We start from the raw sequence: 27,524 nt of genomic DNA, 5'->3' as shown, positions 1-27,524 counted from the left end.
TGCCTGTAATTAAACAACTGGATGCTGCTGTCTTTAGGCAGCAAGTTTTGGGGTACAGCAAATTTAATTAATTTTTAATAAATCAATGAAAAAAAAATTCTTGACGTGGAAGCCTAACTTATTTGTATTTGATTTAATAATGCTTAATATTACAGTATTTGTCTCTTAAAAAGCACAAAACTCACATACACCTGTTTTATAGTATGTATAAGCCTTAATCTTATGTAAGACATAAGAAATTTATATATTGATGACTTGTGATTAGCGGAGTGATTTGTCCCAAACTTTTGGTGATGTTAAAGGATGTACACAGATGGTTTTTAGAAATGTGTTAGAAAAAGGAATTTTTCTGGTACTTATCCACTATGTGAGTGTTTATTTTTATTTTTTTTGGGTTTGTTTTTTTGTGGTTGTTTTTAAAAAAAATAAATAAATATTGCACTATTGTGTTTTGTTGGTTCTATGTGATTATCCCTCGGTATACAGAGGAGTGATACGAGAAACAGTGGAGCATCATTATAATATACAGATGAGCTTATTTTGACTATGATCTTGGCCAATAAATCCTCACGTGCCACAGAGATAAAGGATGGACATATTGCACTAGGAGGTGCCTTTTTCTTTTTATTCTTTTTCAAATAAATAGAAATTATGGTTTTTATGTTTGCATTTCTGACATTAAAAAGCAGTGTTTTCTCAACCTGCAGTTCTCTAGTACAATGAACAGGTCATGTTTTAAGGATTTCTTTCTATGGTAAGAGGTAGGATAATTAGTTACCCAGCTAAATAAATTGATTCCCTAAATGTGAGTTGTTAGGAGTACTTAAGGAACAGAATTGAGAAACAATGTACTAAAACCACAGTAGACATAAATGTGATATACTGTATACACTATTGTAAAAAATTACTTTATTTGATGATTTCACCTTTTCAGGGAATAAAGGGATTGTAATTTACAGTGAAAAACTTCATGCTAGTTTTATGAATTAAAAGTTAATTTATTTAAACAATGTTTTTTTTCACAGAAAGTTCATTCCTCAGAGTAATGCATATATTAGACCTATAACCAACAGAACAATTATTTGTCATATGTGCAAATTGAAAGAATTCCTATCCTGAGAGGCTGGTATCAGGTTGGCATTGGAGAACATTGACAGTTATTTAAACTAAAAGCAAGAAAAGTTAAGCCTTTAAATATATAAACATATATACATAATATAATGTAAATTTCACAAATACTTGTTTAATAATAGATAAATACCAGCCAGTAGTAGAAGGAGCATAGATAAAAGGAAATAAATCAAGTTGTAGAAAACCGGATGAGTATTTCATGACAGATGTTTTCTGCGATGCTACGTGTTCTCCATAACCATCTGAAACTACACCCATTATCAGATAAAATACTTCAACATCAAATGGACAACAGAAGGATTTTTGCTAATAATTTGCCAAGTTCATTATTTATTTTTATTGTTTTACTTTTTGCTTAACATATAAGAGACTGGTGCTTGCAGGGGTCAGGAAGGTGATATGATCCAGTGTCTTTTCATGGATTAATGTTATCTTCTACTCTGTGCTGTGTTCTAGCCCATAGAAGTGTTAAAATCTACTCCTCACTGGCTAAACCAGTGTCCGGTGAAGAGAGGTACATTTGTACCCTACGTCCTTTCCTTGAGGTCAGTTGATACAAGTCTGGACATACTTGAATGCTAGCTTTAACAGCCTGCTTGGGAATCTTATACACAGGTGCTTTATCTATGTCTGTGTTGTGTCAATCTGAGAGGCAATTAGCAGAATTTATTATGTTTATTTTTTTTGCCAATACTTAAGATGAATAAGTCTAACGTCGTTAATGTAATTCCTAGTGTGGTATTATAAGGGATGCCCAATATCACGCTCTACTACTATTAAGAAAACAGTCTACAAGAGAATAGGTCAATAGCCATCAATTGAAAATTCTTGATCTGCATGTATGTATACATAGGTTGTATTATTTGCACGAATTTTATAGAGATTTTTGATAAACTTTCCTTCTTTTTTTCTCTCAGAGCATATCCTCCGGAATAGTGGCCATTGTGCTCTCACGGTATCTTGCACACACTTCTTTGGTGAGAAAGCTCATGTGACGTAAGGGTGCTGTTTGATGTTGGCGCTGGGAGGATTAATGGGGTTTAATGGCTTTTCTGTCTTTTTAATATTTCACTATACAATATACTGTATCCATGTTTATAGGTACTAACTGTGTGTCTTGTCTTGCAGCGTTGGGCAGCAATGATTCTAACTATATTTAATGTGGCGCTTTCTGCTGTCTGCACAGTAGGCCTTACTGTGTCAGTCATTATCACTGTGGCCAATCAAGGTCGTACATTATTGTCCTCTTGTACATTCACCAATCTGCAACTTATACAGATTTCACATGAGTGTCCTTTTGATCCTACAAGAATCTACGTAAGTAATGAATGATGATTGCACTGTGATAAATAGTATGTAACGAAGATTGCAATATGCAAACTATCACCTAGGTCATTCTGCATGCATGCACTGTAGAGTAAGCCAGATATTCATGTTCTGACCCCTCCTTTTTTTTTTTTTTACAGAGCACCACACTATGTCTCTGGGGGATCTCAATATTATTGGATGCTTTGGAAGTCGTATTCAGCGCACGCTGCTTATTTACTGTGATCCAGCTGATGAATATTCGTCTGTGTCGCAAGAGGAGAAGGAAAGTAAGTGTACATATATATAAATTATAGGTTGTCATATAGATGATTGTTTGGTTTTTTTGCTTTTGTCTACTCCCATGAAAAGACTGATTCATTATTTCTAAAATGTGGATAAACACAGAAGATTGATCATTTAACATTTGGCCAAGGTTAGGTATTTAAAGGAAAATATAGCAAGTATTTTGTTTCCTGTATTGGCTTATAAATGCTCTGATACATTGAACACATTATTTTACAGAGCAAGGATTATTTATAATTGGACAGCACAAAATTAGGCATGATTAGCAGTGACATGTTGTTTGTGTTCAGGGCTACGATTATGTTAAATTCTTAATATGTAATGAAAGTCTGGCTAGAGCTAGAAAATCTAGTACAATTCTTCTAATGTACCGTGCTGCAATTCTTATCTTGCTACAATTGGACTAAGGAACGGAATGAGGCGTCAGGGCTACAATTAGTTAATGTGTTATAGTTATGGATTTTATTTCATTATCTTATTTATAAAGCGCTGACATATTATGCAGCTCTGTACATTGAGGGGGATCATGGCACAAACAAATGACATGAATCAGAAGGTGAAGATGGCTCTGACCAAATGAGCTTACAATCGAAGAGGTGTGGGGAACACATGATACATAAGGTAGCTCAATGACCGTTGTATTTGCTGATAGGGAAAGTGTGGCTATTGTTAGGTAGCAGCAATATCAGCCTCCAGTATATTGGTTACTTATACTTAACCACCTAGGATGAGCAAAAAGTCTACCCTAAGTAGTGGTTAATGCCTTACAGGATCTGGACTTAAAATCAAGGTTTTAGTCATGGTTTGCCAAAGAGAAATGTAATTTTATCTTCAAGTTTATTTTATCTTTAATTGTAGATCATTTAACTATTGTATGCTTTACAAAATCTTTTATTTTAGCACTTTAACCAGTACACAATTGTAACTAATGCCATACATATGGTCCTTTCAGCCCATCATTCAGAGCAAAAGACCCAATATCACCATGGAAAGTTATTCGTTATGGCATAGACCTGGCGCCCAAACACCATAGAGACTGACACTCTGCGTGTCGATTTTCATCCATCACTTTTGCCTGTACTGTTTACGCCTTTCTGGAGGTCAGCACCAAACAACCAGGGTGACAGCAAAACAAATAGTAGCTACAGTAGCACAATGCAGGAAATGGCCCCATAGAGCAATATGCAAACTTATTCAGCAGTAGTTACAGAATAAAACGTGACGTTTCAGGATAGCAAATCCCTTCTTCAGATAAGTAGCATTGTGCTATTGTATCCACTGATTGTTACATGACCTCAAAGTAAATACATCTGTGCTGCACCATCTGATCATAAATGGCCAAATGATTGTAAAATTATGATTTATCAGGCGTAACCAAGACTACCCCTGTTCTACCCAGTTTTAATCTCATATGGTATACTCATGGGTTTCAAAATAAACTTATTATATTGTTTTTCATTTTTTGGTAAGAAAGATTATATGAATGCAGTAGTCTGTTTTAGTCATTTTGCTAAATCATTCTTTCCTAATAACTAAAATTTCCAATGGCAAATAATGGACAAAAGTTATAAATCAAACTAAATGTCTCATTAAACAAAGTTCTGGAACATTAAAGTATAAGTCAAGTATTTACAACAGAAGTGAGCCTTCGGCACTGCAGCTATTACTGAAATATTATTACACTTCAGTCTTATGTATGCCCATGTAGATGAAAGGAGCTGCATGATTCATTGGCAACTTGGACCAAACCCGTAACTTATTCTACCGTAATATCTATTGTAGGTCAGAATACAGTTTCCTCTGGAAGAAAGAAGTATGAATGCAGAGCAAGAAGACCTGAATGGGAATGGCAGTACCAGTGAGTGGCTCTGACACATGGACTGTGTACGGACACATGCAACTGTCTGGCAGCTAGGCTTCCTACAATATGGTGTGCAGGATCCTACTGTTAAAAGCATTAAGGATCTTTCAGAAGAAGAATTGTTCACCAAGTCCCACTCTTTAGATGATGCAGTATAAACAATAAGTTGGATGCGGTTAGTTTCCATGCAATATGGTACACTTTTATGATGCAACGCGTGTTTATAGAGTACTTAATTATATATGAGTGCTCTGTGCTGCCATGAAGAATGAGCTATGCCATGAGTGGACCTACACCGCATGTGGATATAGTTATGGACCCTTATTTCTCATAGAAAATTCAACGGTGTTGCCCCTGTTCTGGGTATAGTACAGTAGTAAAATGTACTCTTAACGGTGATCGCCCTGTTCTAGGGATTTTATAGTGGTAATAGGTAATCTCAATATTTGTCTCTGACCAAAGCCAGTCTCAATCAAACAGCATTCACTGCAAACATAATATGGACTTATTGTATTGGTTGTAGTCTACAGCATTTCGGCTGCAATTCCCCTATCGAGTAGGCAGACTCGCGCTGGAAGAATGGGTAGTTACCAAAACAAAAACACCCAAACCAGGATACTATATCAGTGCATCCAGTCTGATCAGGACAGACTGTCACATTAGCAAGATCCTAATATATAAGAACAGCTTCAACTATTCACACTACTGCAGTATAACAGTAAAGATAGGACACTGCAGCCATACCTATGTTGCTCTGTGTTTTCAGTAAAATATAGCTGTTGCAGGTATCTACATTGCTTTCTGGTCAGCTTATTAAGGAGCAATACAAATCCTCAATTGCTGGAAGTTAGTTCACATGTGGTGTTTGGCTAATATATACAGGAAATCAGTGGCTGTGCAAATATCTTAAAACTACAGAAGGATAAACACCAGCGGATGAAGTACAAATCTAGCCAAGGTAATAATCTACCTACCCATCCCCTAATAAATATATTAAATGTAACGTGCATAGTTACTCCCTGTATTAGTGCAACCAGATCTGCTGCGCTCACTTAGCATAGACCACCCACCTTGTTTCACTGTCAAGTAATCAATCTCAAAGCAAAACAGCTGATGATCAATTACTAGATGTTGCAGCATATGTATCCCTTGCAATGTGTCTCTGGTCAGATTACACAATTCAATATAACCAACCCACCCTTCCCTTGTGCCCAAATTCTCCATGCAACCCATGGTTACTTAATATAATAAACATAATACAAGATTTAGAGTAATAAATAGGGGGTAGGAAGTGGGTTGATTGGTTGGCAGTGCATTTATGTCCATCTAATGCCCAAAAGTAGTCTGGGACATGCAGCTGGGCAGGGGCAGGGGCAAGGCATTGCCTCTGGAAGAAATGATTGTTTCCCAGGTTGCAGCAAGGTTCAGAACTGTGAGGCTGTGCTGGGATCACACTGCAGTAACCGTACGATAGATGGATCACTCTTGGCACCTTTAATGAACTCCTCCAAGGATAGCTTACCTGGAATGAAAATCAAAACAGGGTCTGAGACAATAATAATAATAGAGGAGTCCTATAGAACTCATTAATAAGTATGCATCAAGTTTTAATATGGTCTCAAACGAAGAAGCATAATAACAGGATCATGAACTCTATATGCAAATGCTGTGTCCCCGCTTAATTGTCAATCATGCTCTCTCTGCCAGCCTCCTCCTATACTTTGCTCACAAGACAGGGGTGCTCTGACATTAACCAAAGCATGACTCTTATAAGACAGAAAGCATATTGTACTATGTAAAATGTACTCTCTCACAAACCTGATGATTTATTTTAAGTGTAGGGGCGAAGAAGAAATGATTCTGGTCCATGCACCCAACTTACCATCATTATTTGTGTCCATCTGTTTGAATATTTTCTCTGTACGTTTCTCTGGCGTGGACTCGTCCTCTGGCATCTTCATTACAGAGGAAACCATCTTGTAAATTGCCTATAAAACCACAATGCACAGAAATCAGCAAGGTAATATGAAGGTTATAAATTGGCTCCAAAGATCTGGGAAATCCTGGTTATAATGTACACTTGCCAAAAACCATTAATAATCAATCTTTTATCACTGCAAGCTATTGGAGTAAGCCTCCTAACCCTACAACTTAATGGATTTTAAGCCTTTAATATAAATTACTCTAGTGTGCTCCTGATCTTGAAGGTACACATTCTCATTAGGGTTAAGGCATGTATCCCTGTAAAAAACAAAATTACATACAGCCCTATACGCTCATATTCACTATGTTTTTAGTACCCAATGCAGGCTTACTGGGGCAACAGAAACACGTGGCATAGAGGACATTACAACATCACACAATGCAACAGACATACTTTGCGGATTAATTGTATATTTTTAGTTCATATTTTTGGAATACATCTTAATATTACTGCTAAACTTTATTTAAATCCAAACTAAATGATAAGGTGGAAGGAAAGCCGTAATTCTTAAATTGGTAGCAACGTGCGGAGCTTGGATAACTGGCAAAATATTCCAGGTAGCTGCATCTCCACAGCAGTTTAGGTGATTTACCATAGTCCTCCTCTAACTGTACACATTTGTATATAAACATTTTCATGTTAACTGCTTTTATATTGTTCAAACCATGACCCTGAATACTGAATCAAACTTGAATCCTAAACATTGGTTTTTACTCTAATTCAGTGGTTCCCAAACTGTGCACCTAGGCTCCCTGGGGTGCCTCAGCCAGGGCCAGTGGTAAGCAAGGCGGGGGACTACTTGGTAATTATTTTGGCTTAGGGGTGCCTTGAAAATTTTTTGGAGACCCTAAGGGTGCCTTGAACTGAAAGAGTTTGGAATCTACTGCTCTAATTTATTATTTTTGGACTATACCACTGGAGGTTCCCAATCTTGCTCCTAGCCACGAATTATTTAGCACAGCCATAATAAATGATCACAACATTGTAAACTGTTAAAACTAAAAAGATCATTGTTAGAATGTATACGTTATTATTTACTACAGCCATAATTATGTGTAATGGTTTTAATCATTCTGTCCATTTTGAAGTATATATTGTTACATGAAACATTTTTCGGTTGTCGCGTGTAGTTTGGGAATGAGTAAAACAACTTTGAGGTGTACAGCAGAGGTAAGCACCCTCATGTGCCAGCGAGTTTTGGGCATGCTGGGAGGTGTACTTAAATAAAAGCTAGTGAATCACAGCATGTCTAAGCTTGCCGTATATATTTAGAACTTTTAATATTTTCCTGCATCTAAGGGAAGGAACTGAAAGAAGCAACATGACCAAGAATACATTTAGTGCGCCCAAAATGTCTCTCACAAGTTCATACATCGCCACTTCCATAAAGAATTGGATATATATTTTCTTTTGAATAAATGTTGACCCATTCTTTTAATATTACTAACCTGGAAATAACATTGTATTTTAATATGTATGTACACAAATGTTTCCTTTCACCATTTACCTGTACAATCTCCAGCATTTCATCCCGGCTGATGTAGCCATTTCCGTCCAAGTCATACATACTGAATGCCCACTTCAGTTTCTGCTCTAGCTTCCCCCTTGATGTGACACTCAGGGCAATGATAAACTCTCGGAAGTCTATAGTCCCGTCGCCATTTGTGTCAAATGTACGGAAAACATGCTCGGCAAACTTAGAGGCATCTCCGTATGGGAAGAAGTTGGCATAAATCTTTTTGAACTCTTCCACATTAAGAATGCCAGATGGACAATCCTTCAGGAAGCCTTTATACCACTCCTGCAACTCATGATCCGAGAACTCTGTATTCTCACGCAAGTCTTGCAGCATCTCAGGGCGGAGCTTGCTGTTCTGCTTTCCCATTGCCTGTACAGAAAAAAAATAATGTTAAAGACTAACTTAAGTACACAATAAAACAGAGATTGAATGATGAAGGGCTAGGACTGGGTACAATAAGGAAACAAAACTAAAATGTTCTGGGTAACTACAATTTGGGCACCGGGTCATTTAGAAGTCACTAATACAATTTTAATTGGTACAAATTAATTTCAACTACCCCTGTTGTTCTCCCACAAACAAGTGTGGAAAAGCACTATAAATCAACCTATACACAAGAGGCTTGCCTGCAAGAACCACTGAGGCTGTAGCTGCTGGATTGCCTCTGAGATGGGAATGGTTTGCAACAAAGGCAACTTCCCATAGGAAGTAGGTCCTGTGTCATGCAACATGCACAGTGCAAGGGGGACATAAAGCCTTTCAGCCTCATCCTCCGTCCTATGCCTATAGCTAAGAAGAAAGCACTGATGTAGACCCTTGGAATGTGGAGATAAAGTGATTTATTTTTCTTAACTTATCCATCCCATCCTGCCTGTGGTCATTTAAGGGGATTGTCTCCAAGAACTGGAAGAAACTTTAGTTCTAGTTTAATATCAATAATTGGTTATCCCTTTACGAATGTTGATATGGGGGGGGGGGGGGGAGGTGGCTTCTCACTTGTAACACATGCAACAGTGCACATGATTTAACAGATTACAAAATGAAAGTATAACTATTTCCAGGGATAGAAATGAGAGACTCAAGCCCATATATAAAGGGAGGGCTAGCTCACACATTGAAAAATATATAGAAATAAATCCAACTGTCAACTCAGAAGCTGAAGGCCCGCTACAAATGCTCCAAAACAGCAATACCCATTGTAAATCTCAGTGCTGAATAATAATGTGACAACAACAGGCAGCTAAACCAAAATGCATTAGTTTACATTGAAACCAACTTTAGGGCGATAGTACTCTGTGCTACAGTGTCTGCTTTTCAATATGTTTCTCTAAGTGAAACAAGTTTTGATGCGACACTCCACAGAGATCACATTCCTCACAGAACCTTAAACTTCTGAATAGCAACTTCCACAGAACTGGATACAAATATTTCACAGTCTTTCTTTGAAAGAATTAATCTAATAAAGATTTTCTAAAATTACTGTAATTACACCAATGCCTCACATACCAAAGACAAAAAGATGGAACGTTGATCAATGCCTTCAGGAACGATGACTGGCACAGCAAACATACAAACAAGTTTAAATATAGTTTAGCAAACTAAGAAACTAAGTCCAGTGATGGTCCTCACCTCCCAGAATATCATTTAGCCGCTTTCATATGATCAGATAGAGATTATTCACGTATTCTTTATTAATGTTTAGATAATGCCACTATATTATGCAGTGCTTTACATTCACAGCAATCCCTGCCCCATTGGAGCCTACAGTCTAATTTCCACTCTACTGCATTTTTTGTCAGCAACCAATGAACCTGACAGTATGTTCTTTGGATTGTGGGGAGGAAACCTGAGTACCCGGGGGAAACTTAGGCAAACAATGGGAGAGCATACAATCTGCACACAGAGCCGTGGTCAGGATTGAACCCATACAGCAATATTAACAACCCTGTTGCCCACGAAAGATAGAAGAACTGTTAAACCACTGACAGAACTCACAACTTATACCACAAGCATCTGACATACCTTTTCACATGCTATTCTACAGTTTTCCATAGGATTTCAGAAAATAATTCATCGTTATTGCCTACATGGAAGATTTGGGTAGCAGACTAAGGATATGATCAGGGGCGGGCTGGGCAGGGGGGCAGATGGCACCCGGGCCGGACAGAAGAACAGTATTTTGGGCCGCCTGGTGGTCCAGTGGTAATGCGATGGAGACAGCCTTTGTGGTCTGTGCAGGAGCTGTCACATCACGTAGTACTCACTGCAGCCGGATCATTCATTCACAGAATATTGTACTACAGCTTGTAGTACAATATTCTGTGAATGGATGATGCCCTCGCAGTGAGTACTCTGCGATGTGACAGCCACTGCACAGACCGCAAAGGCTGTCTCCATCGAATCTCAATAGCAGGCAGCTTACATCAGGTCATGTGACCGCAGTGGTCACATGGTAGGAAGTGTAGGCGGGGCTGCTGGAACTCTATGGTCAGTGTGCAGGAGCTGCAGCAGTTCTCTGTCTTTGGAGCCACTCGTGTACAAAAAGGTAAGAGGAAGGGGGAGTTAGTGTGTGTAGGGGGGGCGATTGAAGCTGCAGGGTATAGGAATACATGTGTAACTAAAGGTGCTGGAACAGAGGGGGACATGTGTGACTAAAGGTGCGGGGACAGAGGGGGACATGTGTGACTAAAGGTGCTGGGACAGAGGGGGACATGTGTGACTAAAGGTGTGGGGACAGAGGGGGACATGTGTGACTAAAGGTGCTGGGACAGAGGGGGACATGTGTGACTAAAGGTGCTGGGACAGAGGGGGACATGTGTGACTAAAGGTGCTGGGCCAGAGGGGGACATGTGTGACTAAAGGTGCTGGGCAGAAGGGGGGCCTAGTTATAAAACGTGGGTGATATATTGATTAATGCCAGGGATTGTTGAAGTTTTCTAAATTTCATGTACCTAATTTATTTTTTTTTAACCAAATAGGACCTCCAAGGATCCAGAGCCAAAGTAACCAGCAGCCACAAGTGGTGACAGTGACAAGAACAGGTAGGAGAGAGCAGGACAGTCTGCCAACTGTCCTGAATCTGGTGGGACAGTCCCGAATTTGGGTGACTGTTTCGCTTAGGACAGTTGGGAGGTATGTCCCACTTCACCGTGTACTGCTTGTGAAGGCAGAACTGTGTGCACCTAACCGTAGTGCACACAGTATTGCCTGTGTATTTTTTCTCTAAAATGATAACCATGCTACATCATAGGGGGTTACCCTGTCTAAAGTGCCCAGGCCCCCAGAGCCTTAATCCAGCTCTGGGCCTGGGCATAAATATATATATATGGATTAAGCAACACAAATAGTCTCTTTGTATATAGATAAATATATATTGTACCGAAAACCACCCTTTAAGGATGGGATGCTACTTATGGGCCACTGCTGTGTACTTGCCCCCCGGGCTAAAGTCTGCCATCCCTCCCCTGGATATGATTAGCACTCACATTTTTTAATTTTAACTTCTCTTCGTAACGTCTGTATTTATAGGTGATGGGAGTAGTGATTTGTGTTTCACATTTGGTTACAAAATATTAAACACATTTTCAAAAACTAGTTATATCACCAAAATTGTAAGACATTTGACCGTTGCAGACTGGGATTCACTGATAATGGTTTCCAATTCAGCCATAGACAAACTCTTTTTTAGAATATATTTTTTAGGGGACTTATTTACTATGACAATAAAACTAAAGTATTAACCAAATTGAAGACAGAAATCAAGATGAAACCCTTCTTTTACAATGGAAAAAAAATACTGAAGTCCTAAGTATCTCCACTAATCACATACCCTCAGCTATTGGGAGATGTTCATTTTGATGGCAGGCAATACCACTTATTCCAAATATGGAACATACCATACTGATTTATACTATTGCTTGCCCAGCAATTCAGTATTATTAGAAAGAAGTGAAGTAGATCTCATGTAGGTGACTGTTCAACTATGTCCAGTTTACACCTGCATAAGTAATTTTTTTGGATGTTTAGATACAAATTTATATTGATGTGTCGAAATACTTTATATTTGGATGGGGTCAAAGATTCCTATAAGTTGAACAATCTGAAAGAGAAAGCGTTAATATAATATCGACTTTTTCCTGAAGGGTTCTTTTCACAATTTGGACATTTAATGTTATTTCCAGATTACTTAGTACAGAGGGAACAGTGGATGAGACGCAAGCCATGAAAACTTTTTGATTTTCATAATACAGCAAAAGCAAACCAGTGAATGACCTTTTCTAATTGGTGACTACAGCTAAATAGCTGTCTATAATTAACCCAGAGAAACAATTAAAAAGAAATGAGAAATTGATCAACAGCCTCAGCAGTACTTAGATTCCTACAGTAAATGATAAATGCAGATCATAGTCCTTAGACTAGGAGTGGCAAACCATCTATTTAATTCAATGTAGCATATTACCATATTGCTTTGACTCTAAGACGCACCTTTTTCCCCATCTAAACAGCTCTAGAACCGCGTCTTAGAATAGCAGTTGGAAGATTGACCTTTGTCGCTTCACCCCGACCTCGGAATACAGTGGTGCTCAAGTCTGGAGCAACTGTCATTTCATTATAGTGGAGTTGTATTACATTCATTTTGATCCCGTACTGCAATCAAAATGTTGTCAAAAAGATTGCACTATGAAGCCACATTGAAACAAAAAGTTAGTGTATGCAGAAGAACATGGAAATAGAGCTGCAAGTTGACATTTTTACATTAGTGAGGTAGATGTTCATCGTTGGAGAAATGATCACAATTCCATTTAATCAAAGGGTTTTTTTCTGTTGGTGATACTGAAATTAGTGTGCACCTTACATTTGATGGCATCCTAGAATCGATGAAATACAATAATTCACTTAACCATTTATATTATGGGCAGCACAGTGGTTAAGTGGTTAGCACGTCTGCCTCACAGTGCTGGGGTCATGAGTTCAATTCCCGACCATGGCCTTATCTGTGTGGAGTTTGTATGTTCTCCCCGTGTCTGCGTGGGTTTCCTCCGGGTACTCCGGTTTCCTCCCACACTCCAAAAACATACTAGTAGGTTAATTGGCTGCTGTCAAAAATTGACCCTAGTCTGTCTCTGTCTGTTTGTGTATGTTAGGGAATTTAGACTGTAAGCTCCAATGGGGCAGGGACTGATGTGAATGGGTTCTCTGTACAGCGCTGCGGACTTAGTGTCGATATATAAATAAATGGTGATGATGATATTATAATAGCAGCTTCAAAAAGTAAATTAAATTCATATTACAAAGTTGCTCTCGCCAGATGTAAAATATTATAAAACCATAAAATAAACAACTTATCCTTGCAAGAGAAAGCAGAAACAAACGTGCTTCCCTGTGTTCACAATATGTATCCAGAGTAAGCTTACACTCAGAACTCAATGTCCATCTCCATTAAACACTCTAAAGCATCCACAGGGTGGTTTAATTAATTAATCCTACTGCTACTAGCAACATTATGAGTAATGGTAATCTCCATTCCGAGAAATTGCTTTTTCACCGCTTATATTGGAAATATATTTGTCAAGGTTAAATTTGCACCCATTAGCTTGATGTGCTTTCAACTGTAAATGAGGCCTCTCATCTTCAGGGGCAAACGCAGGATTTTTACAAAAACAATGAGGTAGCTTTGAATGTGTATGTGTGTATATATGAATGTACACAAATAGGCCCATACATAATAAATATATATATATATATATATATATATATATATATATATATATATATATATATATATACACATGGCAGTGCTAGAATATACAGCACCGCAACGCTGTCGGTTAAGCGTATGCAGTGTTGTACACAGGGCAAGTGTTTTGCATACATGCTTTTTCGTCATCCTTGGGGGGAAGGGGGGGGGCAGGGGTACTGGAAACTCCCCCCCCCCCCCCCCCCCCCCCCGCCCTGTGTGCGCGCCTGATCTTGATAGCATTCAAAAAGAAAAACTAGAAAACAACTTAGCATAGCAAGCAATTAATTATATGAAATGTAATATGATGAAAATAATTTTATATGTAAAATTCAATTAATTATTTTTGGTTTCCAGAATAAGTATGAAATTACAGTGCCACAATAATAGGACACCACCAGGCAGAGAATGTACCCAGAGGTAACCGTTTAGGACATCATTTCACAAAGTCAGCAGTTATCAGGATACCTTCCAGTTATACCTACCATGGACGTGAGAAGTATTTTCACACCCAGGCAAATATCTGATGAAAGTAAATGGCATTTATTTAAACACCAGTTCACCATCTGTGCTATATACCTTTTAGAAGTAGTTTAACAGTCACATTATAACCACCTAAAAATAGCAATACAAGGGAACAAAACCAGAACAATTCAAAGTATAAGCAATCTCTGGGGCACAATCTGAGGGATTTGTCTCTTATCCTGACAGCAAAAACAGCAGTCCAGTCCAGTCTAGTGTCACCCCCACTTTTGGCAGCTACAGACCACATCACAGACGCACATCTAAAGCAGGAGGCGTTCTGAGCAGGTTTGGATTAAACCCAAGGGGTAATGAGATCTTTTTGGGACATTGTACATATCCACAACTTAAACATTACAAATATAAAATATAAGAACTGTTGGGAACTGACACTGGCATACCTCCCAACGAATGGGGAGCCAGGTGGGCTTAGCATTTATTAATACTGCCTGTTACCCAACTCTTACCTCATTTTTAAATCCACTGCGAAGCTGGTGGCCACTATTCCAAGGCAGTGGAGTGGAGGCCATGTGGGGTCTTGGTGCTTGGGGTTGGGTCTGGCTTCTTTTATTAGGATAGTCCATTAGCATACCCATGTTTTTTGCCCTTTTGTGTGAAATCACAAAACGTTAAAAGGCCAATGGTTGCGCTATAGCATTATATTGGTGCATAGATTTATTATAGAACTCAGTTTTACCCAGAAAAGCTTGCACCTGCTGCTGGTTGGAGGGTCGAGGTCTATTATAAATACTTTGGCCAGCATAGGCCTAAACTTTCTCCCTCCAGTAGAGTACTCTGGGTATAGTACCTCCACCATTCCTATCTGACATCTGTTGGGTCTGTTAGTCAGGCCTAAGCCCTGGATGCAGGCCAATACCCTGTTGACATGCTCCAGGAGCTCCTCCAAGGTGTCACTAAAGATGTCTGTACTATCTAAAGATATCTGAGTGAAGTGCTAGTAAACCAACAAAATATTGTCTGCCATGCCCTGAAAGGTGTCTGGAGCATTGCAGAATTTAGTGGATTCTTTATTGACAGTCAGGATTGGCACTGGCAGAATTGGCGCCTTGTTTTCACCAGGGAAGCCTGAAAACAGATTTGGGCTTTGCTGCTGGCAAGTTCACATGTTGTGGCCCTCTGTCCTGGAATCTGGTAGAACGGTCAGACAGCAGGGTGTCAAATCGTAGATCAGAAAAGTGGGTCAGCAACAGTAATGAAACCATAGAAGTACCACTTCAACAGGCAGGAGTCTGGACTACAGCAATCAGCTATAAAGAATCTTCACAAGGAATGCTGCTGGCGTACAAGTAAGGAGCCCAATACTCTGGTACTGAACACTGCACAAAGCAAAATTTTAAAAAAAAATGTCAGATTCAAACTAGATATACTTTGGAGATGTTAATGTTCACACGACCACGCGTATAAATTCATTAAACAGATGCGTGCTCACTGCTATAGCAGAGTGGTGCGGCAGCAGGGAGAGATGGAATAGAACACACAGAATAGAAGCCTGGAAGGAAGACACGGAGCACCCCGGACTGCCGCGAGTCACATTCTTCATCCTAGTGGACACCACTGTAAGTTCGAAAAGCCTGAACAGGGTGTTGAATGCCAACTGCTCTTGAGTTTTCCTTGTGAAGTTGATCTACCAGTATTCTTTGCTCAAATCCAGTGTGGAAAGAAAGTGGGACCACCATCCCTAACTGCTCTAGCTGCTGGTCTACATGGGACATTATGAATTTTCTCAAGATTACCTATTCAGTGTGTGGTCCTTCTTAGGGAAAATCACTGCATTGCTGCCCAGGTGCTACATGAGGGCACAATAATCCACTTTATTTGTCCTCTTTTTAATAAGTTTGAGTATCTTTAGGGCCACTCAGTACACCGGATGCGAGATGGACCTGTCCTCCACTGCATTACATGGGAACCCCCTGGTTGACTAATAAATTGGGGCCAGTACCTACCCCATCTGTCCAGTCTGTTGGGTGGTCAGTTGGATCTATCCTTACTTGCTCTAAGCCGATCTCCTATAACCAAGGGGTCTAGAAGCAGATCCATCCCAGATGCCTCCATAGAACTTCACTCACAGCAATCTCAATGAACCTCTTAGATCATTCCCTTAACTATTTCACATACTTAATAATGAAAATCTCCCTTCCAAGCTCTCCATGGATAGAGCTAGATCTCTAGCAGCTAATGAACACTTCGTTCATACAGCGGCTTGAATGGAAGAATCCAGTGGATTACTGGACACAGAAAGTGCTTGAGGGTACCGTTGAACCGCTCAGGCTGTTCTTTCCCATAGTGTCTGCATGAGTTCTCCCTGGAACTGGGCCACTTAGTCACTGATCAATTCCAGAGGAAACCTTACTGGGCTAAACACACCCATCAGGGCCTAAGCTACATGCTCAACATCTATGGATCTCAAGGTACCTAGTTGAGAAGTCTACAATGGTGAGAATAAAGGTCTTCCACAAATGGGTTTTAACAGTGGGCCAACTATATCACTACATGTTAGAAGGATTCTTATATTATCACTTTGACTGAAGCAGTGCTTTGCAAATGGGACTCGCAGTGCACTTGCTGACATCACAGTGGTAACATCCGGGATTATGCCTGGACAGAAAAAGTTGTGCAGAAGCAGCGCCACACTTTTATATATGCCATAATTGCAAGACATGGGAATATTGTGGACAAGCGCTAAGTGGGGTAGGTTCCAATTTGGGACAATCAATGGGTGAGTGGCAATCCAAAGTTCATTGGGGACTGCATGACAGTTATTCTATATAGAGGTCCATTCTCTAATATCATTCTATCCCCATCAGTGGGCAGTTCAGGATTGACTAACTAGAAGGGATTAGTTTGTTGTGGTTCACTAAATTCTGCACAGTCACTGACTACCGAGTCAGATCACTAATTGGGTTAGTCACTGCTGGGCAGTGACTGGCAAAGCTCCATGGATTATGTCGTTGGTTCTATTACTGGGATAAGATTCTGGAGAGAGACACTCATCGATTTTGGCTCCAGCTGATGGCATTGACAAAGCTGCTGGGTATGCCGTGGCCTAGTTCATTCCCCAACATTACAACAGTCAGCAATCGATTCATAACTCCACCTTCTACAAATCCCTGGTCATGATCCCAGTCCACCATAATGCAGGCCATGGGACTGTACTTTTATTGTACAAAGACCAGGGAAACAATATTTTTTTCCCCAGCATTTAGGAGCATTGATCTTTAAACTCAAGTCCCTAAGCCTCCTGTACCTCTTGATCACCCACATGCGCAGGTTGTAGATCACATATTTTTGGTGGTTAACCACCCCATCTCAACTCACTCTGGTTCTTCTCCATTTTAAATCCTTTCTGTGACATTGTATGGCTCCTCCCAACAATAAGTCAATGGTGCAGAACTGTTAGTGGACCTCAATTTCATCCCTTCCGTATGTGTCCAGTCTGTTGGTGGGGTCTGGCAAATAGTTGCATGGTCTCATGAAGGAAACGAGCCATTAACAGGATTGGATTGCCTGGGGATCGCTGGGTGCTATAGCATTACTCTACCATTGGTATCAACCTGTTCGTTGGCACTTTTCATGAGCCAGTAACTTGTTCTGGAGTAGTGTGTTTTACATTAATTGCTTTAGGCTGATTAAATCTTTAATCCACCTAACATCCATGCCTTCTAGCCACCAAGAACTGGACAGACTTAATGTGAAGGCATACTACTATGAATAGTAATTTTAAAGGGTATTCCAGAACTGGGTGTGGTATATCTCAAGAGTCCTAGTTGAGCTGAGATATGTCTATATCCTGCAAGCAGTTGGGGTCAAAGAACTGTAGGCTTCAAAGACTCTCTGAGTCAAGCTAAGACCTGGATCCAGTCAGCCTTTTCAATCTCATTTACCTCCACATATCAACTGGAACATTTGAAAGTGAGTATCAATATCCACGCTGGCCCAATATCCCATTCAGGACCCATCTCTATCAGTACCTCAGACACTTATTAAGACTGCTAGCTCCAATAGTCTCCCTAGGACCTTCAGTATTGACTCCACTACATGGGCACATTCACTATCCAAAGCTATGGGACCCAAGCAACTAGATGTTCCATCAATCACATCACTCTTCTGTGGCAGCATCGCCGCACAATTTGATGTGATTATGGTCCCAGTTAGCCAACTCCTTGATCAAGGTCTCTGGAGTATCAGTCTGCCGGAACTCAATTTCCCTAAATTGGCACAGTTTCTATTTGTGCTTCTATGTTGCCCGTTGGTATGTTCCTGTTATCTTTGTGGGGTACTCAACCTTAGCTTCTCTGGAAACTTTTACACTAAAACTTTTTCACACCAAGTTATAGTGTGAATGATCGAAAGCACCTCCTGTGTTTTCCCCTGCTAATCCACCTGCGGTCCATCTTAGTCCCGGGACTTAGAGCACATTTACAACATGATGAGCTTGGAGCAGAGTTGTATAGAACATTGTATCCCAGGGATGACAAGCTCTTTTTGGGACAATCTACATTTTCCCAATGTAAAATATTAGAAATACAGAAACCATGTGACAATATTTAAAGATTTTGGGGGAAATTCCACTGACATTTTTTCTGATGAGAGGGGGCCCTAGTCAGGTTTAACTTTTTTAGTAATGCCCAGTAACCCACTCCTGTCACGTAATGGAATAAAGAATTATTAAACGAATAATTGCCTATGCATATATAATGCATTATGTACATCTTTTTCTATCTTTTTTTTTCATTCAATAAACTGAAAAAATAATACATCTAGTAGTGTAAATGCATTGACAGTGTAAAAATAGTCACCGTTTGCCATATCATTAATCGATTTGGTCTGTGTCTGAGATATAATTTCGGTAATATACTCATCAAATTATTATTATTAATATAAATACTCCCAATATTGGCACCCTTGTAGTTTTTTCTAATAATGCACCATTTCTTCCTGAAAATTATTTTGATATCCACGTGTGTATTTATTTGGATTGCAGTAGATTAAAGCACGAAATGCAGATAAATTTACTAAGTCTTACCTTATTCCACACATAAATGGGCCTGACAAACTTATTGGCATCTTTTTGATGTATTTAGAATAATTAGATTTCAAACAGATCATTCTCCTTCACTTTGGAACTGAATTCACATTAGCTTGAATAGAGAAAATTATTCTCCTGTTTTTTTGCCACTGTGTGTATTGCAATGAACATGTACAAAACAAAGAAAGCCAAATAATTGTCTGAGAATGTCAGACAGAAGATTGTAGCCAAGCATGGACAATCTCAAGGCTTCAAATCAATCTCCAGAGACCTTGATGTTCCCGTTTCCACCATACATAATGTTAATAAGAAGTTTAAAGCCCATAACACTGTAGCCAACCTCCCTAGAAAGAGAAAACTTGATAGAAGATTGCAGGGTTGGATTGTTGGAATGATGGAGGATGCACCTAAATCAACTGCCAAACAGATTCAAGGTGATTTTCAGATACAAAGTAGGACAGTTTCAACCTACACCATCTGTCGCCAACTCAATGAAAGGGGGTTATATGGTAGGATGCTCAGGAGGGACCCACTGGTGAGACACAAGAATGCACACCTGGATTTTGCCAACTACTCACCTGAACAAGCCAAATTCCTTCTGGGAGAATGTCCTGTTAACAAATAAGACCAAATTACAGCATTTTGGTAAAGCAAATCAACCCTAACTTTACAGAAAGCAAATTTATGTTTTCAAACAAAAGATCACCTTTCTTATAATCACAGTCATACATGGAGGAGGTTGAGTAATGTTTGGGGTTGCTGTGCTGCATCTGACACTGGGTGCCTTAAATGTGTGCATGGATTTCATGCATCATGAAATCTTGAATTACCGGGCAATTTTGGAGCGCAATGTTAATCCCAGTGTCAGAAAGTTGGGTCTCCTTCGAAGGTCATAGGCCTTCCAGCAGGACAATGACCCCAAACACACTTCAAAAAGCAACCAAAAATGGCTCAAGACAAGACGCTGGACTGTTCTGAGCTGTCCAGTAAGGAGTCCCAATCTAAATCCCATAGAACACATGTGGAGAGAACATACAGCAGCTGGGAAAAAGCACCCATCAAATCTGGAACAATAGGAGCATTATGTACAAGAAGAGTGGACCAAACTGCCAGTAGAGAGGAGCAGGAATCTCATCCATGACTGTAGAAAGCAGTTGATTTATTTTGAACAATGGCTGTGCTGACAAATATTAAAGTTAGGGTGTCAAAAATTTTGTCAATACAATTTCTTTTCATTTTCTGATATAAAGAAATATATGGTATTAAGCATAAAAAACAAACATACTGCATTTTAACAGAGAAAGCATTGTGGAGACCAAATGTTGTTGTTAATATGAACTTATGGTTAGAGGAAGTTGCGAGGGTGCCAATATTTTTGGCCATGACTGTATCACACGATAGAACACACTATGCATACAAAGTTCATGTCTAATACTAATAATATATTAATGTGCACTTATTAATTTGGAGGCTCTGTATTGTATGATTTATTTGGCTTTTGTATATGGGTGGCAACGTGATCATACGACCTATGTTAGTAATATATCCTACATGTGCGTTGCTCCTCATGTCCCTAAGGAAGAGGAAAGGTGGAAACAAAGGACTCATTATCTTAATATGTTCATGCCTGTTTCTGGTAAGTGCACAGCTCCCTAGCACTTGACTCAATAATTAACATCTGATAAGTGCAGCTTTCTTACAACTGCAGGGATCTCTATGCAGACACCTAGTTCACCAAACAGATGAGGTCATAAACCAGCAAACCATTTCTGCAAACAAGGATTGGAGGAGACGCATGCACAGGTAATCAGTTGTATTTCACACACAGATTACTAAGTGTAACACAGCATAAATAACTTTATATATTTATACAATTTGGGGCAGATTCAATTAATAAAAAAATCTGTGCAAGGTGCCTCCGGAGCGGCCATGAGACACCTCGCATGGATTTTTTCTTACAAAAAGTAACGTTGATTTTTAGAGGTGTGAGCAAAAATCTCCATTAGTTTTTACTGCAATATCTTAGGAACATCGCTGACAATTGAATCTGTCCAAGAAGCATAGTACTCAGAAGAATTCCACCGTGAAAACTGCAAATAGCCTGTCCAACAATAACTAAATATTATTAATGTATTAACAAGGTGCAGAGAAAAATCATTTCTACAATCTACACAGAGTATCTAATGTACAGCAAACTATACTGCCAACTATACAATGTAACTTTAATACAGTTAGACACATCTGTGTTCATTTTAAGCATTTAACATGTGCTCTTAAAGCCTTTTAAAAATGCTTTAGTTTATGGTCCCAAAAAATAATCCAAGCGAACAAAGCTGTACACACACACATTAACTTTGCATCAATTTCAATGCTACCTGTAGTGTTATAATATGCAATGGGGAATGAAAATAGTAGACTATGAAGGGGCATAGATGTTAGCATTGCTACCTCACAGCGCCCGGGCAATGAGTTGTCTTCTGAGAAGGGCACCATCGGTGTGGAGTTATCATATTATCCTGTGTTGGTGGGGGGTTTCTCCAAATACTCCATTTTCCTTCCACTGTCCAGAAATATACTGCTAGGTTTATTGGCTTCTGACTAAATTAGCACATGTGTGTGTGGTAGAGGATTTAGACTGTATGCTCCACTGGGCCTAGGAATAATTAAACATTCTCTATATAGCGCTATATAAATAAAAGTGAATAATATGATGCACTGAGGCTTTGAGAACATGCTTTAAAGATTTTGTCTACATCATAATCAACATTTATTTATATAGCGCCAGCAAATTTCGTAGTGCTTTACAATTGGGAACACAGTAATAAAACAATACTGGGTAACACAGAGAGGCAAAAAGGCCCTGCTCACATATCTATTGCAAGGTAATAGATGTGTGAGCAACCTTTGGCAACCTTTTTCTAACAGTGTGCCGGCTAAAATCTAGTCAAGCCCAGGTGTGTCAGTTGGGTGTATGGGTGTATATATACACACACATATGATGCCAATATTATTCGGAATATGACCAACAAATAAAGTTCATGTTATACCACACATAGTGTCCCAGTTCAAATTATGCCACAGAGTAGTAGTGCCCCCAATTCATATTATTACACAATAGTGCCCCCACTTTGTATTATGTAAATTAGATGTGCCCCCAATTCATTATATGCCACATAAATGTGCCCCCCAATTATATGCCACATAATTGTGCCCCCCAATTCATTATAGGCCACATAATTGTGCCCCCCAATTCATTATATGCCACATAGATGTGTCAATTTAAGGTGCTCCCCATACTTATCTTCTGAGACACGTCTTCAGTTCCAGAAACCTGGTAGCTGCTTCACTAGAGCAGCCCGCTGAAATTGAGCTGCTGCGCATGCGCAGAAGCTCCGTTTTGACCATCATCAGCTTTAGTGAAGCAGCTGCAGGGCGCCATCGTGCCAGACAGAAGCGGTCTACATGTCACGTCTGGCACGCATACCGGGTGTTTCCGACACTTGATCTATTGTATAATTGGAAAAACACTGCATATTTAGATCAACTATGTTGTATCAGTGTTTTCTTACAGCACCTTGCTGTTACACTAATTATTCAGTTATTGTGTTCTGAAAGGCTATTTGCATTGTTCAGGGTAGAAGTACAAGGCTTTGTGCAGTTCCACTCAAGGGGGTATATTTACTAAACTGCGGGTTTGAAAAAGTGGAGATGTTACCTATAGCAACCAATCACATTCTAGTTATTTATTTAGTACATTCTACAAAATGACAGCTAGAATCTGCTTGGTTGCTATAGGCAACATCTCCACTTTTTCAAACCCGCAGTTTAGTAAACATACCCCAAGAAGATTAACAGTTTTCAATTGTAAGGGTGATGTTTCCAGATTCTCTTTGTTTTTTTGTATTCAAAATAAAATAAGTAAGCCTTGTTATACTGATGGGAGGGCTGGCAATTTTAGCCCGGGGGGCAAGACTCGACTCAGCAGCCTAAAAATGAAGGTGACCCAGCCCAAGGTAGCCCACTATGCGACCGGCCCGGCGGGCACATGCCCATATGCCTCTGGTTACGCTTACCTGATGAAGCACCTTGTGAGTGATTTATTTTGTCTAACAAAACATTACAACTATTCAGCATCCATCTCCAACATTCTTTGTTTGAGTACAACTTTGTGACAGGTGATTTTACTTTGAGAAACTGCTATTACAAAATGTCTGATGAGTGGATTCAGAACCTATATTGAGTGAAGGAAATGGTTTAAAATACAACAGACATTTGAATCTATAACATCCTGATTTTTTTCTTTATTAAATGAAACAACAGCCTCAGTGAACAATAGACTCAATGCTGATTATCATTTTCTGTGTTTTTAAACATTCAATTTTCACAAGGATTGCTGTCAACAACTTTACACAAACAAACATGCATATGATTTCTTTGCTTCCAGTCCAGAGTGTAGCATCAGGAGTGGGTCATGGCAGACATAAATATATGCAAGGACTTAGTACTGCTCTACTCAGAGAAATTTGTTTTTGGAGTTTATGTCTACATTTGAGTGAAAGGTATGGGTCACCAGACAGCTTTTCAATCATACAAAAGTTCTTGTGCAAAAATGTACTACCCCCAAAAAATATATATGCCTCAAGGTAAATGATATGGAATCCATAGAAAGTGGTGTATGTATATCAATGGATTAGATTACATTAAGTTTATATTTGGACCCATAAAATAAAGGAAATGTCCCTTACTTAATTAAATCCAAAACATAAAATTAAACCCTTACCGTTCTGTGGATCCATTAATCAGCTGGGTCCGCCAGACCAGAATACCTTCCATCTTGCTCAACTGGACCTTGGGACTGTCAAAACCCTTCCCCAGTCAACTACTCATCCACATTAATGGGAGGATCACTGAGGTAATGTTTTGACAACGTAAACCAGGCACTACCAAGCAGAAGCCATAATCAGTAGACCCACCTAAATTATGCAGTTTCGGATGGAGTGAACGTTTAATGAGTTAAAGAGAACCTATTAATAGGTTATACATAGCTTTATTTAAAATATTTAATACATAGAGGACTATGGGCCTCATAAATGAGGTCCTAAGTATTTGGCAGAGCAATGGAATTCCTCCATGATCCAATTTGCCAATGGTGCACAGTATATTGCCATCAGTAAGATATTGGACCCACAGAGCAAGTTCACTTGACCAAACCAAGAATACTTATGGTTTAACCTGCCCGGTCACCACCTGGCCCGCGACAAGAACTCTACTAGCTGTGACCAGCAGCCACAAAGTTCAGTCTAGTCACATGACAATGGCATGCTTACTAACTTCAGTGCCAACCAGAGAATGTTTGGTTACCAGCACTATGAAACAGGTAGCAGTCAGTAAGTACTTGTGTTATTTATATTCAGCACCTGAAATGATTCAGCATACTAATATTGGTAGCAAACACAAAAAGCAGAAACAAACCTGGCAGTAAATGTTTACTATTTTCTACCATTGCTGGCCACCGGAATGGGTTCAGCTAATAACTCTGGAACTGGGATAAGGACAATTTTAAGGGCTGGTGTTGGGGATATTGGTCAGATGGGCAGTGATTCTCCTCGCCTGTGATATCACCAAGTATGTGGTAACTGTGGTATGCAGCCCTCATACAAGTCTCAATTGTGCACTGCTGCTTTTATATCCTAAGCTATTTTCTGCACTGGCTTCCTACAGACCTCACAGCATGACTGCTGTAAAGTATAGAGGACACTGACCTGGAAGAGAACATAGTGAATATTGACAGCTCGACTGCAAAGCTGAGTCAAGCCTTCAGCAAACAGCTTTATAGTAAGTGCTCTCTCTTGGAAGAATGGGGTCACGGCAGAAACTCCCGTTAAATTAATGAGGGATGGGCCTAACGCATTAGGGTGCAGTACTGACTGATGATGCATCTACTATCCAGGATAAAGCTCTTAGAAATATACTTTCTCCTATGCCTTACTTGTTTCCTACTTTCCACTAAAATACCAGAGCAGATGAATATGGAAAGGGGTTTGCACCTATGGTATTGGACATGCACTACTTGCACCAAGCATACAAGTTGGTCCAGAAAACTGATGTTTACACTGCCTGCAAAGTGCAGGCACAAGGAGAGAATAAACACTAGGTTCCTGGAGCAGTCATATGCCCGGCATTAAAAGAGCTCATATGACATCAGCTTATGAGTGTGCGAGTCTGCAAAAATTGTTGCAATTGTGCCCACGTTTCTCTTTTTAGAATGTAAGCTCTAATGGTCATGGTCCTCTCACCTTATGTCTCATATTTGTCTACCTTGTACGACCCTAAATTACGTTGCTAAATTTTTTGCTGTTTGTCTACACACACACTCATGGAATTCGTACCTCTATCTGTGCGAACTGTAATGGTTAGCCCATGACTATCCACGTTTGTGTTATTATGTTTAATTGCATTCACACATCTGTTATTATGTTTATTGTATTCATGTATATCATACCTGTACAATGATTGTTTACTGCTACAGAAGCTGTGCCCCCCCTATAAATAAAACATCATCATCAGCCTTTACTCTTGGGGAATGATCTCTAATAAGTGCATAGTCTATGAATGGAACACTTGTTTTTTTAAATAGAGGCTCTTTTTGAATAGGATAATTACTTTGTTTTTGTGTTACCTTCCAGTATAGATAATACATTTTAATACAATGCAAAGCCTAAATATAAGGAAAATTCACGTATATATGAGGAATGTGTTTATGATATAGGGCCTGAATTTCAGATCATGATACATGATGCATGTGTGTGTTCAATGCAGGCATGTCACCCTCCTCCCTTTGTATGAGGGGAATTCATTACCGGCTGGCTGATCTCGGATTATCCCAGGGTCTGGTACAGCTGTTCAGCACAGCTGGCATGTACAGACTATCTCTGGACACCAAACTCAGCAGATGTGACCTCTTAGGGAAAGGGGGATCCTAGGGGAGCCCAAAGAGTCATCAATGATGTTTTGATTAGAGTTGCACAATAAGATTGGGCATCAAATTATCCAATTAGCTCAGAACTCTTTATAAATAACAAAAATCCTTGCATGTGAACTGCAGAAAACCGTTTACCAAGTATGAAAAACATAAATCTTGTGCTCGTCAACCATATATTATCCTTTACATATAAAGTAGCCAATATGTACCCGGTACATCATCCACACTACTGCAGGGATACAATAAATGTTTAGTCTGTGCTAATATGTTACATGGAATTTTACATTTATATAGTTGTATGGTAACCCTACTGTACAAACACAACTATTAACATATTTATTTGTATATTACATCATTCATGTTCTATAATATATGCATAACTGCACAAATAAATAAATGTATATTACAGTTCGAAATCACAGTATGTAACATTGAGTATCATGTTATATCCACGATGACAGGATGGGGAGTCAATTGTTGGGTTTTACTAAGAATATTTTGTCTGATAGTGGGTGCCGAGGACAGGCTTTTAAACCAAATTTGGTTATGTTTAATTGAATAGATAAATATATTGGGATGTGTTAAATGAAGTTTAGATGTGTATATATGCATATGTAATATGTGGGCATGCAATAAGATCAGAGATGCCGATTACTGCAGATTCATATATATATATATATATATATATATATATATATATATATATATATATATATATATATATATATTTACATAATATGATATCTGAGATACGCATACTGGCTATATCTATATATTACCTTATCCCTGTGTCCTGTCCTCGGATCAGGCTGTAATCTTCCAGTGCCCCAGTGTATGTTGCCGTATACTTCTATAGTCCGGGTATATCTTGATGTGTCCGTGCTGTGGCGCTGATAAGTGCCGGTATCCGTGTGTGACCCGGTGCACCTGTATCTCAGCCCCGGTCTATGTGTGTCTCTCCCTGGAGCAGCTGAGCGGATTGTACGGCTTACAGACCAGCCGTGAGCCAGCACTGCATACATCAGAGGGGGGAGGGTGCCTCATACCAATCATTACACCAATACCGAGCACAACGGCTCTGGGCACCTACCGTTCGTACTGGAACCCCTAGCAAGACTTGTTACTTACAG

At 39.4% G+C, this 27,524-nt stretch overlaps 2 protein-coding genes across 6 annotated transcripts in view; one reads left to right on the top strand and one right to left on the bottom strand.

Annotated features, from left to right (window-relative positions):
• Window positions 1-7,202, top strand: part of TMEM54 (transmembrane protein 54) — a 26,091-nt gene extending 18,889 nt beyond the window's left edge. For all 4 annotated transcript variants that reach the window (XM_075195246.1, XM_075195247.1, XM_075195249.1 and 1 more), the window contains 4 exons: window positions 2,049-2,108; window positions 2,260-2,448; window positions 2,598-2,726; window positions 4,525-7,202. In XM_075195246.1, coding sequence (XP_075051347.1) covers window positions 2,049-2,108; window positions 2,260-2,448; window positions 2,598-2,726; window positions 4,525-4,614 — 468 coding nt within the window. In that variant the 3' untranslated portion in view covers window positions 4,615-7,202. The remainder of the gene's footprint in view (window positions 1-2,048; window positions 2,109-2,259; window positions 2,449-2,597; window positions 2,727-4,524) is intronic.
• On the bottom strand, window positions 1,474-27,524 carry HPCA (hippocalcin). 2 transcript variants are annotated; one of them, XM_075195243.1, is made up of 5 exons: window positions 27,174-27,524; window positions 19,991-20,023; window positions 8,095-8,475; window positions 6,486-6,591; window positions 1,474-6,125 (listed from the first exon to the last, which is right to left on the bottom strand). In XM_075195243.1, the coding sequence occupies exons 1-5, from the start codon at window positions 27,414-27,416 to the stop codon at window positions 6,028-6,030; spliced, it is 861 nt and encodes a 286-aa protein (XP_075051344.1). In that variant the 5' UTR covers window positions 27,417-27,524; the 3' UTR covers window positions 1,474-6,027. The 2 variants fall into 2 exon arrangements, with proteins under 2 accessions (XP_075051344.1, XP_075051345.1); XM_075195244.1 differs by lacking the exon at window positions 19,991-20,023 and having other exon boundaries at window positions 27,174-27,520.

Source organism: Mixophyes fleayi, chromosome 2 (assembly GCF_038048845.1).
Source record: "Mixophyes fleayi isolate aMixFle1 chromosome 2, aMixFle1.hap1, whole genome shotgun sequence".
Taxonomy (NCBI): domain Eukaryota; kingdom Metazoa; phylum Chordata; class Amphibia; order Anura; family Limnodynastidae; genus Mixophyes; species Mixophyes fleayi.
Note: the sequence above shows the minus strand (reverse complement) of the source record. Positions and strands in the feature narration are given on the sequence as shown.

Bases quoted from the DNA above. Each gene is read 5' to 3' on its own strand.
- HPCA (XM_075195243.1), bottom strand. From the start codon at position 27,416: ATGTATGCAGTGCTGGCTCACGGCTGGTCTGTAAGCCGTACAATCCGC. The intron at 8,476-19,990 runs GTGAGTAGTTGG...TTTTCTGTACAG, and splicing joins AAGGAATTTGGCTTGTTCAG to GCAATGGGAAAGCAGAACAG. The intron at 6,592-8,094 runs GTAAATGGTGAA...GTGGTTTTATAG, and splicing joins AAATGCTGGAGATTGTACAG to GCAATTTACAAGATGGTTTC.